The sequence below is a fragment of the Eumetopias jubatus genome, unplaced genomic scaffold (assembly GCF_037043125.1).
Source record: "Eumetopias jubatus isolate StellerSeaLion01/CBP00866 unplaced genomic scaffold, mEumJub1_p1.0 scaffold_3, whole genome shotgun sequence".
Taxonomy (NCBI): domain Eukaryota; kingdom Metazoa; phylum Chordata; class Mammalia; order Carnivora; family Otariidae; genus Eumetopias; species Eumetopias jubatus.
Window position 1 is genome coordinate 39,607,538 of NW_028274809.1, and position 12,710 is coordinate 39,620,247.

The window sequence follows — 12,710 nt, forward strand, 5'->3', positions numbered from 1 at the left end:
CACGTTTAGATCTTTCATCCATTTTGAGTTTATCTTTGTTTATGGTGTAAGAAAATGGTTCAGTTTCATTCTTCTACATGTGGCTGTCCAATTATCCCAACACAATTTGTTGAAGAGACTGTCTTTTTTCCATTGGACATTCTTTCCTGCTTTGTTGAAGATTAGTTGACCATAAAGTTGTGGGTTCATTTCTGGGTTCTCTATTCTGTTCCATTGATCTATGGTCTGGTTTTGTTCTAGTACCATACTGTCTTGATAATTACAGCTTTGTAATAGAGCTTAAAGTCCAGCATTGTGATGCCTCCAGCTTTGCTTTTCTTTTTCAACATTCCTCTGGCTATTCAGGGTCTTTTCTGATTCCATACAAATTTTAGGATTGTTTTTTCCAACTCTGTGAAAAATGTTCATGGTATCTTGATAGGGATTGCATTGAATGTGTAGATTGCTCTGGGTAGCATAGACATTTTAACAATGTTTATTCTTCCAATCCATGAGACTGGAATGTTTTTCCATTTCTTTGTGTCTTCCTTAATTTCTTTCATAAGTGTTCCATATTTTTTACAGTACAGATCCTTTCTCTTTGGTTAGGTTTATTCCTAGGTTATTTTGTAGTTTTTGGTGCAATTATAAATGGGATCAATTCCTTAATTTCGATTTCTTCTGTCTCATTGTTAGTGTATAGGAATACAACTGATTTCTATGCATTGATTTTATATCCTGCCACATTGCTGAATTCCTCTATGAGTTCTAGCAGTATTGGGATGGAATCTTTTAGGTTTTTCATATAAAGTATCATGTCATCTGTGAAGGGAGAGAGTTTGACTGCTTCTTTGCCAATTTGAATGTGTTTTATTTCTTTGTCTGACTGCTGAGACTAGGACTTCTAGTATGATGTTGAACGGCAGTGGTGAGAGTGGGCATCCCTGTCTCATTCCTGACCTTGGGGAAAAGCTCTCAGTTTTTCCCCATTGAGAATGATATTCTCTGTGGGCTTTTTGTAGATGGCTTTTATGATATTGAGGTATGTTCCCTCTGTCCCTACACTGTGGAGAGTTTTAATCAAGAAAGGATGCTGTAGTTTGTCAAATGCTTTTTCTGCATCAATTGAGAGGATAATATGGTTCTTGTCCTTTTTTTTTTTTTTAATGTGATGTATCACATTGATTGATTTGTGAATGTTGACCCACCTTTGCATCCCAGGAATAAAACCCACTTGGTCATGCTGAATAATCCTTTTAATGTACTGTTGGATCCTATTGGCTAGTATTTTGGTGAGAATTTTGGCATCCATGTTCATCAGGGATATGAGTCTGTAATTCTCCTTTTTGGTTGGGTCTTTGTCTGGTTTGAGGATCAAGGGAATGCTGGCCTCATAGAATGAGTTTGGAAGTTTTCCTTCCATTTCTCTTTTCTGAAAAAGCTTCAGAGGAATAGGTAAAAGTTGTTCTTTAAATGTTTGGTAGAATTCTCCTGGGAAGCCATCCAGCCCTGGACTCTTGTTTGTTGGGAGATTTTTGATTACTGCTTCAGTTCCTTGCTGGTTATGGGTCTGTTCAGGTTTTCTATTTCTTCCTGTTTCGGTTTTGGTAGTTTATACCTTTCCAGGAATGCCTTCATTTCTTCCATATTGTCTAATTTGTTGGCATATAGTTGCTCATAATATGTTCTTGCAGTTGTTTGTATTTCCTTGGTGTTAGTCATGATCTCTCCTCTTTCATTCATGATTTTATTAATTTGGGTCTTTTTTCTTTTTGATAATTCTCGCTAGGGGTGTATCGATCTTATTAATTGTTTCAATGAACCAGCTTCTAGTTTTATTGATCTGTTCTGTTCTTTTGGTTTCTGTTTCATTGATTTCTGCTCTAATCTTTCTTATTTCTCATCTCCTGCTTGGTTTAGGCTCTCTTTGCCATTCCTTCTCCTGCTCCTTTAGGTGTAAGGTTAACTAGTGTATTTCAGACTTTTCTAGTGTATTGAGAAAGGCTTGAATTGCTATGTACTTCCCTCTTAGGACCGCCTTTGCCGTGTCCCAAATGTTTTGAACAGATGTGTTTTCATTTTCTTTTGTTTCCATGAATTTTTTAAATTTCCTCTTTAGTTTCCTGGTTGACACATTCATTCTTTACTAGGATGCTCTTTACCCTCCAAGTATTTGAGTTCCTTCCAAATTTCCTCTTGTGACTGAGTTGAAGTTTCAAAGCACTGTGGTCTGAAAATATGCAGGGAATGATCTCAATCTTTTGGTACCAGTTGAGGCCTGATTTGGGACCCAGTATGTTATCTGTTATGGAGAATGTTCCATGTGCACTTGAAAAGAATGTGTATTCTGTTGCTTTAGGATGGAATATTCTGACTATATCTGTGAAGTCCATCTGGTCTAGTGTGTCAGTCAAAGCCCTTGTTTCCTAGTTGATCTTCTGCTTAAATGATCTGTCCATTGCAATGAGGGGGGTGTTAAAGGCCCCTACTATTATTGTACTATTATCAATGTGTTTCTTTAATTTTGTTACTAATGGTTTATATAATTGGCTGCTCCCAAGTTAGGAACATAAATATTTATAATTATTAGGTCTTGTTGAATACACCCTTTAAGTATGATATAGTGTCCCTCTTCATCCCCTGGTTTAAAATCTAATTTGTCTGTTATAAGGATTACTACCCCAACTTTCTTTTGATGTCTGTTAGCATGGTAAATGGTTTTCCATCCCCTCCTTTTCAATCTGGAGGTGTCTTTGGGTCTAAAATGGTCTCTTGTAAACAGCATATTGATGGGTCTTGCTTTTTTGTCCAATCTGATATCCTGTGTCTTTTGATTGGGGCATTTAACCCATTTACATTGAGAGCGACTATTGAAAGATACGAATTTAGTGCCATTGTATTACCTGTAAAATCACTGTTTCTGTGCATTGTCTCTGTTCTATGTTACTTTTGAGCTCTCTCTTTGCTTATAGCATTCCCTTTAATATTTCTTACAGGGCTGTTTTAGTGATCACAAATTCTTTTAGTTTCTGTTTTTCCTGGAAGCTCTTTGTCTCTCCATCCATTCTGAATGACAGCCTTGCTGGATAAAGTATTCTTGGCTTTATGTTTTTCTCATTTAGTACCCTGAATATATCGTGCCAGCCCTTTCTGGCCTGCCAGTTCTGTGTGGATAGGTCTGCTGGCAGTCTAATGTTCCTACCCTTGTAGGTTAAAGATCTCTTTCTTGAGCTGCTTTCAGGATTTTCTCTCTATCTCTGAAATTTGTAAGCTTCACTATTATATGTCAAGGTGTTGATCTATTTTTATTGATTTTAAGGGAGTTTCTCTGTGCCTTCTGGACTTGAATGCCCTATTTCCTTCCCCACCTTAGGGAAGTTCTCAGCTATACTTTGCTTAAATATACCTTCTGCCCCCCTCTCTCTTTCTTCTTCCTCTAGAGCCTTAATAATTCTAATATTGTTTCCCTTTATGATCTCTTGAATCCTCCCCTCATGGTCCAATAATTGTTTATCTCTCTTTTGCTCAGTTTCTTTATTCTCCATAATTTTATCTTCTATATCACTTATTCTTTCTTCTGTCTCACTTATCCTATCAGTAAGAGCCCCCATCTTTTATTGCATCTCAACAATACCCTTTTTGATTTCAACCTGATAAGATCTTAGTTCTTTTATTTCTCTAGAAAGGGATTCTTTAGGGTCTTCTATGCTTTTTTCAAGCCCAGCTAGTTTATTTATAATCATTATTCTGAATTTTAGCTCTGACACTTTACTAATATCTAAATTTCTTAAGTCTCTGGCAGTGATTACTGTCTCTTTTCCTTTTTTCTGGGATTTTTTTCTTCTGGTCATTTTTTCCAGAGAAGAATAGATGAATGAAAGAACAAAAAAGAAATAAAAAATAAAAATATCAACCATGACCCCAGTGAAATATACACTAGGCAAATTAGAAGAGATCAGAAACCAAAAAAGAAAAAGGGGCGGGGGGGAGAAAAAGAGAATATAATAAAACAGGTAGACAGAACAGGGTCATATACTTGGTCCTGGCTGTATTTTGGTCTGTTTGTTAGAAGACACTTAATCCTGAAATTGTAAAGAAATAAAAACATATATATACAAAAATAAAATTGAATGCAGTGAAAGGAAGCCAAAAATGAAGAATACATTTATAAAATATAAATGTAAAAATGCAAATTAAAAAAAGACTTTAAAAAAGTTGAGAAAATAAGAAGCTAGTTGAAAAGGAAAAAAAAGAAAAAGAAAATTTTAATCTGAAAGACTAAAGAATTGTGAGAAAAAATCTTGAATTCTATGTACTATTTTTCCCTAGTGCAGGAGTTTTTCAGTTCTGTGTGATCCATAAACTTGGTATTAACCTGATGTTCCTGCTGGTCTTCTGGGGGAGGGTCCTGTTGCACTGAGTCTCAGGTGTCTTTGCCTGGGTGGAGTTGCACTGCCCCTTGCCAGGGGGCCGAGCTCAGTGTAGGATGCTTTGGGTTACTCTTTGTGGCTTTTGTTCCCTGGAGACTTTTGCACCACTTATAAAAAGTGGTCAATTTTCTATTTGTTTAATTGCAGCAGTTCTTTTCTTAGATCTCAGGTTGAATTCACAGGTGTTCAGAATGATTTGATAGATATCTAGATGACTTCAAGGGACCAGATGAAACGAGGGTCCTCTACTTTTCCACCATCTTTCCTCTCTCCTAAAGTGAGTCTCTTGTAGACAGCATATAGATGGATCTTTCTTTTTTTTTTTTTAATCCATCCTGACACCTTATGTCTTTTGATTGGAGCATTTAGTCCATTTATATCCAGAGTGATTATTGATAGATATGAATTAATGCCATTTTATTACTTGTTTTGTCATTGTTTCTGGAGATTTTCTCTGTTCCTTTCTAGTCTTTGTCACTTTTGGTCTTTCTTTCCCACTGAAAGAGTCCCCTTTAGTATTTCTTGCAGGACTGCTTTAGTGATCATGAACTCCTTTAGTTTTGTTTGTCTGGGAAATGCTTTATCTCTCCTTGTATTCTGAATGATAGCCTTGCTGAATAGAATATTCTTGGCTGCATATTTTCCCATTCAGCACATTGAGTATACCATACCACTCTTTTCTTGCCTGCCAAGTTTCTGTGGATAGATCTGCTGCTAATCTTGTTTCCCTTTGAAGTTAAGGACTTCTTTTGTCTTGCTGTTTTTAGGATTTTTTCTTTATTTAACTATGATGTTTTGGTGTTGGCCTGATTTTGTTGATTTTGTTGGGAATTCTCTGTGCCTCCTGGATTTGGATGTTTGTTTCCTTCCCCGAGTTAGGGAAGTTTTTAGCTATAATTTCCTCAAATAAACATCCCCTCTCTTCTTCTGGGACTCCTATGATATAAATGTTATTATGCTTTATGGAGTCACTGAGTTCCCTATGTCTACATTTGTGATTTAATACTTTTCTTTTTCTCTTTTTTTCAGCTTCATTATTTTCCACAATTTTATCTTCTGTATCATTTATTTGTTCCTCTGCTTCTTCCATTCTCATCGTCATTACATCTAGTTGGTTTCAAATCTTGGTTATTGCATTTTTCATTTAGGTCTGACTAGTTTTTAGGTCTTTTATCTCTGTGGTAAGGGACTCCCTGGTGTCTTCTATGCTTTTATCAAGCCCAGCTAGTATCCTTATAATTGTTGTTTTAAATTCTGGACCAGGCATATTACTTATTTCTGTTTTGATTAGACCCCTGGCCATGACCTTTTCTTGTTCTTTCTTTTGGGATGAGTTCCTCCATCTTGGCATTTTGTCTAGATGTCTGTCTTCTCTGTGTTAGGAAAGCCTGCTATGTTTCCTGCTTCTGAGAGTAATGGCTCTATAAAGAAGAGGTCATACACTCTCCAGGGCCTGGTGCAACAGAAAGTGTTTCCAGTGTATGTTGTGTGTACTCTGCTGCTATTGTTTTGGCTGCTCTTTTCCTCAGGTCAGTCCTCTGTGGAGTTTCTCCTTGCCTGCAATGGGGAGTGTTTGGACCTTGACTAAAGTGTGGTGAGTTTTAACTAGGTGCACTCTGGTCTGCTTGTTAAAAGAGACTTGATGCTCTTTCCACTAGAGCTGAAACTTTGCAGGACTCTATGGTCAGTAGTCATGGTGCATGTGGGGGATTTGCACTGGTCTTTGGAGGAAGGGGCCCAATGCACTGGTTCTCAGGCAAGTGTGCACCAACAAAGTTCAGGGGGTGGGCTTAGTGTAAGCCGTTTAGGCTGCCAGTGTTGGTGCTGTGCTGCTTTCTGAAGTTAGTTTATGCTAGGGGGCAGGGGAAGGAAGTGGCATCCACTGACTCTTTTGTCCCTGGAGAGGCAATGTCACCTCTCCCAGATGTGTTCCAAGAAAAGGGAACTGTCTCTCCCAGTGCATCCCTGGGGGATCCTCAGATTGCACCATCTGCCCCTGGGATATCTGCCATCCTACACAGGAGAACTGCAGCGCCCTCAGAGCTCCAACCAGCAACAGCTCCGGGCTTTGAACTCCACTGGTTGTAAAAACTCATGAAAGTCAGCCCCTTTCATTTTCCTAGTCAATGGTTTTGGGGAATTGTTTTCCTTGTGCAAGCCCTTGTGCACTTCTCTTTCTCTCTCTCTCTCCCCCTCCTCTCTGAGCAGGGCTCCCTCCTCTCTACAGCACCCATGATCCGTTTCTCCCCTAAGTCACGTCTCCACACCTCTTACATTCCACAATGTGCAGTGGCCTCTTCTCTCCCTCTAGTTGTGCAGTTTGTTCTGTCAGTCCTCAGATTGATTTCTTGGGTATTCAGAATGATTTGATTCTTATCTAGCTGTGTTCCAGGGAGGAGGCAAGCCTAGGGTTTCCTACTACTCTACCATCTTAACTTCCTTCAGTCTGCTGAGGGTGACTTTTAGATGCAAAAGAAGTTTATTCAAAAGCTTCTTTGGTTCTAATAAATACCCAATATATTATAAAATGTAAAAACATTATATTAAGCTATAAAATTAGATATTTAAAAATTTTAATGATCTACCTTTTAAAGGGTTCTTCAGCTAATGTTTGGTCACATTCAAAAAGTTATTTAAACAAATTTTTTACTTTGTATTTATAATATTTTTCATTGCATTTATAATTTCTAAAGGTTTTTATTTCCCTTTTGAGGTCTGATTTAACAAATCAAAATTTCCTACATACTTAAATAATTTTTAAAAATTAGTAAGTTAAACTAATACAGAGGGTGAGCCTTAAATTATTTTAAATATTTAATATTACCTATAAACTTTATGAGCTATTTTTACTTTAAAACAGAAATCTAGCTCTTGCTCAATTACATAATTTATATTGGACCGTAAGGTTGATCTGTGAATCTAACAGACTGAATTCTTTTAAATATTTAAAATATATACTTAAAACACCAACATGCACAGATTTCATGACACAAAAAATATTGATGCAAAGTTTAATGTTTGCATGTTAACTATAGTTAATTCTAAATCTTCCTGTGCTAACCCACTACGTCAAGCATTTTGAAGCCTTTCCCGTATTGTCCAGGATGCTACCTATATCCTGGTAGGACACTCCTCATCCATATTTACAGTGACTATTGTAATACCTTCTGCAGCTGGGGCATCAGAGCTTTCCTAGGTACCATGATCCATACTCCTGTGTTTCAGTCACATCATTACTACTTTTTGCATCTACCTAGTGAAATCTGCAACCCCTACCCAAGGTAGCTACATTACTTGACTGAATTTTATAATTGCTTTGGCTGTCAAAACAATTGTCTTTCCATGTAGATCTAACAATCTTTAACTTAATGGAATCTTGTCTTTTTCCCCCCCATATTTTCCCATCTAAGGATATTAAAACTTTTTGGAGGTTCTTATTAAATTTTAGATATCACTTATGTCTCTGTACACTCAAAATGTTTAAGGCCATCCTAACTGAAAGAAATATTATGAAAATGAAGTACAAAGTTATAGGAAGATTGAAAGTAATAGTTTTCTAGGCATTTTTTAGGTATTCTTATTTTCCTTTCAAATCTTCCTCTTTTAAAAAAAATTTTTCCTTCACGGGGCACCTGGGTGGCTCAGTTGGTTAAGTGTCCAACTCTTGGTTTCAGCTCAGGTCATGATTTTGGGGTCATGGGCTCAAGCCCCGCATAGGATTCCATGCTCAGCTGGGAGTCCGCTTGGGATTCTCTCCCTCTGCTCTGTTCCACCTCTCTCTCTAATAAAAAAAATTTTTTAAATCTTTAAAAAAAAATTCTCCTTTACCTCAACGAGGATCCCCATCCTGTGGTTACTCTTCCGTTAATAGCTAAAGCCTTCAGATCTCTATATAGCCAGGTACTCTGGTACCCTAGAAGCAAGTTAGCAGGTCACCTGCTAGGACACCAGTAGTTTAGCTAGCAAATCATCACATGGGATGAACCACAATATGGAAGCTTTCCTGTTCTTGTTTCTGTTCTTATTCGACAAATTTTTGGCTAAAACCAAACTCACAGATAATATGGTATCATATATCTAGTCCCCTAGGTGGTGTTTTTTTTTTTTCCTCCTGTGGCAGTCTTTTTAATGTTTTTCTAGTTACCTATTATAGTTTGAGCCAGTTAAGCCCTCAGGTGAAGGGTATGCTTCTGCCTTTAGACGGTTTTCAGGCTGTTTTTTTTACCTACTCCAACCTCCTTTTTGAGGATGATTTCTAAAATGTGTCACCTTTTACTTTGAAACATTATGGTGTATCAAATATTTTAAATGAAATGAATTATAGAGTTTTCTCTACATATAATGTATAATTATCCAGAGAACATATATGAATGCAGATAAAATGTTTAAAGCACATTAAAATATTATTATCTTCCTAGTCAATTATTATTACTTTGTAATCATTCGGCACACAAAAAGTATTGAGTTTTATTATTATCCTATTTGTCATTTTTGTCTTAATAAAAAATTATTTCAAGATATTGAATACTTCCTAAAATCATTTGCCACCTTTGGCAACATTCAAAATAATATATTTTGGGCACTGAAGTCTGTTTAAAAGATGTGATTATAAAAAGGTTTTAAGGAACCGTAGTGTTGTAGGAATGAATTTCCCAAAGAGACTAATTTTAGGGGTACACCATTCATTTTGATAAAGAGCACTCCTTGCCTATACCTAGTATATAATAAATTTAAAAATAACTTTTGAAATTCTGTTATATGCCTGGATATTGTGCTAGGCCCTGGAAATACAAAAACAAACAAGGCATACTTTTTGCTCTTAATTGTTTATAACCCAGTGTTCTAAAGTTAATAATTTTTGACAAATTGTTATGTGAAAATCTTTTATACCACTCCTTTAGTTATGCCTGGAAAAAGCCTGAAAAGGTCAAGAATATTTCAATTTTTCCTTGAAGGATATAGAACTTGATGCCTAACCTCATTTTATCTATTTGCTTCCAGCGAAGTCATGAAAATGAAAAAGAGGTATGAAGTGGGTTTGGACAAACTGGATTCTGCCGCATCTCAAGTAGCTACAATGCAAATTGAGTTGGAGGCGCTACATCCTCAATTAAAAGTTGCTAGCAAAGAGGTGGATGAAATGATGGCAATCATCGAGAGGGAGTCTGTAGAAGTTGCCAAAACTGAAAAAGTAGTGAAAGCTGATGAAACAATAGCAAATGAACAAGCTATGGCCGCTAAAGCCATCAAAGACGAATGCGACGCGGACCTGGCAGAGGCCCTGCCCATCTTGGAGTCAGCACTGTCTGCCCTGGATACTCTCACTGCGCAGGTGAGAGCACAGCCAGACCCTTGCTGGGACACACAGCATCGTAGTTCAAGAAGGTGTTCACTACTGTGGGCTACGGTCAAGTCGGCCTCTCCAAATTAGTCTCCACATTTAATGCAATCGAAATCATTTTCAGATTAGCAAAAGAATTTCCTAATTGACCTGAAAAAAGAAGTGCATGTGCATGACTAAGAATTTTGGAAAAGGAGGAAGCTGCCAAATTTTAGAACCTACCCTAAAACCTCTGTTATTTCAGGAACTTTGCACAACTTTGCAGTACAATGGTGGACGGAGGCATAAGACCTAAGTGTGTATTTTATTTCTAAGGTGCACCTTTTTCATATTTAGACACTTTCATAATTGGCATACACCTTACAGTAGATGTGATAACATATCATGTTAATGTTTGTTAGTGTTTGGGTTTTTTTTAATTTTTGTGATACTTAATAATATGGCCTACAATGTTATACTTTATAATAGCGTGTCTTAGATTGGATGAAATGTGGTATTAAAAATTTAGACATGAGGAGTGCCTGGGTGGCTCAGTCATTAAGCGTCTGCCTTCGGCTCAGGTCATGATCCTGGGGTCCTGCTTTCCTGCTTCATGGGAAGCCTGCTTCTCCCTCTCCCACTCTCCCTGCTTGTGTTCCCTCTCTCGCTGTGTCTCTCACTATCGGATAAATAAAATCTTTAAAAAAAATAAAATAAAAATTTAGACATGAGAGGGGAATATTTCAATTAAGAAAGATAAAGGTGAATTTTTAAACATAGTGTTGAGAATTGTGTTAAACTTTTGGGTGAGGAGAGACTATTAAGTTCTTTCTTCACACCTACTCCAATATAGATTTCAGAGTGATTAAAATTTAAATATAAATAATTACACTACTATAAAATAGTAGAAAATGCAGATCCTCTTTATATCTTAGAGTGGATCAGGACCTTGGATTTCTTAGATGTGAGAGAAATCAGAAAAAAAAGCTAAGCAAAATTGTAATATATATGCTCTGGATACTCTTCTGTTTTTTTCATAACTGATAATTAGTTCTTTTTAAGTTATAAATTTTAGTACCTAAAAACCAACACATTTTGTTTGATATAAACATCACAGACAGAAGTGTAGAAACACTCGGGGGAAATATTTGAACTAGATGGCAAACAAAAGATTAATATGCCTCTATGTAAAAAGCTCTTACAAATCAGTAAGACAAAAATAGCTGTAAGATAAGATAGTAAATGATACAAAGAAGTAATTCACAAAAGAGGAAATACAAATAGTCAATAAACATATGAAAATGTATCCTACCTCACTTGTATTTTTAAAACTACAGATTAATAAAGGATTTCTTTGGCTTATCAGAATGCCTACCCTTGTTGCTGAGGGTATATGTAGTAAAACAGGAACCCTTAGATACTTTCTGGAGAATAGATTGTCAATATGGGTCAAAAGCTTTAAAAATAAAGGATATGAAGTTCTTAATTCAACATGGCAATTGTAATAGTAAAAAAAAATAGAGGAAAAAATATAGATAGGGCATGAGAATTATGGCTCATGTCTATACCTGAGATCATGCAGCCATTAAAATGATGTAGGTGTTTCATAGCACGTAAGGATGTTCACTATATCTTACTATTGAAATATAAAAAGTTTTAAAACAGCATGTTATGTTATGTAGACTATAATTCCATTGGTCAAAATGTAGCATATTCACCAGTTTATAGCATACATACATAGAAAAATATATAGAAGTATAAATAAAAAATATTTGCAGTAGTTACCTAGATATTATGGGATTATAGGAGATCTTAGTATGTATAATTTCTCTGTATTTTTCTAATGTTTGCATCTATTACTTCCATAAGTTTCAAGAAGCTACAACACTCTTATTTTGCAACAGCCAGATTTCTTTTATGTGTTTTTGAAGTAGACTTTATGTCATAAGTAATCTCACATTAGGGTATATTTCCATTATTCTTTTTTGTTTCTAACTTTCCCTTTTGGACAAACTTCTCAATGGTGTTTTGACAGAATTCTATCGCTGTTACCATTTCTACCCAATGAACAGAGTGACTATCTTATGATTTAGTTTGAAAATAAGAGCCAGTTACAAGTAATGCATAAACAAACAATTCTTTTTTAATAATTAGCATGTTGTTATTTCAAGGACATTACAGTGGTAAAATCCATGAAGAGTCCTCCTGCTGGTGTCAAGCTTGTTATGGAAGCTATATGCATCTTGAAAGGCATCAAAGCTGACAAAATCCCTGACCCAACAGGTTCAGGAAAAAAAATAGAAGATTTCTGGGGTCCAGCTAAGAGACTTCTTGGTGACATTCGATTTCTACAGTCACTTCATGAATATGACAAGGACAACATTCCTGCAGCATATATGAATATCATAAGAAAAAATTATATTCCAAATCCAGATTTTGTTCCAGAAAAGATTAGAAATGCTTCCACAGCAGCCGAAGGTCTGTGCAAATGGGTCATAGCAATGGATTCGTATGATAAGTAAGTACTAACAACAACAACAACAACAAAACCCTGTGTTTTATTTTCCTGTTTGGTCATTTAGACACTATAAAACTTAAAAGCTATACAGGTGAGAGGCTCCTGGAAAATCATGTCTAGTATCTGCTATGTGTGTACATATTTCCTAGAGGCAAGACCATAACAATTATGTAGTATAATACAGTGATGCTTAAACATTTTTTGGACTCAGGAACCCTTTATACTCTTAAAAATTCTTGAATATGCAAAAAAATTTTTTATTAAAGATTTTATTTATTTATTTGTCAGAGAGAGAGAACACAAACAGGGGGAGCAGTAGGCTCCCCGTTGAGCTCAAGGAGCCTGATGTGGGACTCGATCCCGGGACCCTGAGATCATGACCTGAGCTGAAGGCAGACGCTTAACTGACTGAGCCACCTAGGCATCCCATGAAAAATGTGTTTATCTACCATATTAGAAGTTG

At 36.2% G+C, this 12,710-nt stretch overlaps 1 protein-coding gene across 2 annotated transcripts in view; it reads left to right on the forward strand.

Moving 5' to 3' along the window:
• The window catches only part of DNAH7 (dynein axonemal heavy chain 7), a 249,121-nt gene that overhangs the window by 136,249 nt on the left and 100,162 nt on the right, over window positions 1-12,710 (forward strand). For both annotated transcript variants that reach the window (XM_088022077.1, XM_028121645.2), the window contains exons 41-42: window positions 9,411-9,741; window positions 11,901-12,247. In XM_088022077.1, coding sequence (XP_087878203.1) covers window positions 9,411-9,741; window positions 11,901-12,247 — 678 coding nt within the window. The remainder of the gene's footprint in view (window positions 1-9,410; window positions 9,742-11,900; window positions 12,248-12,710) is intronic.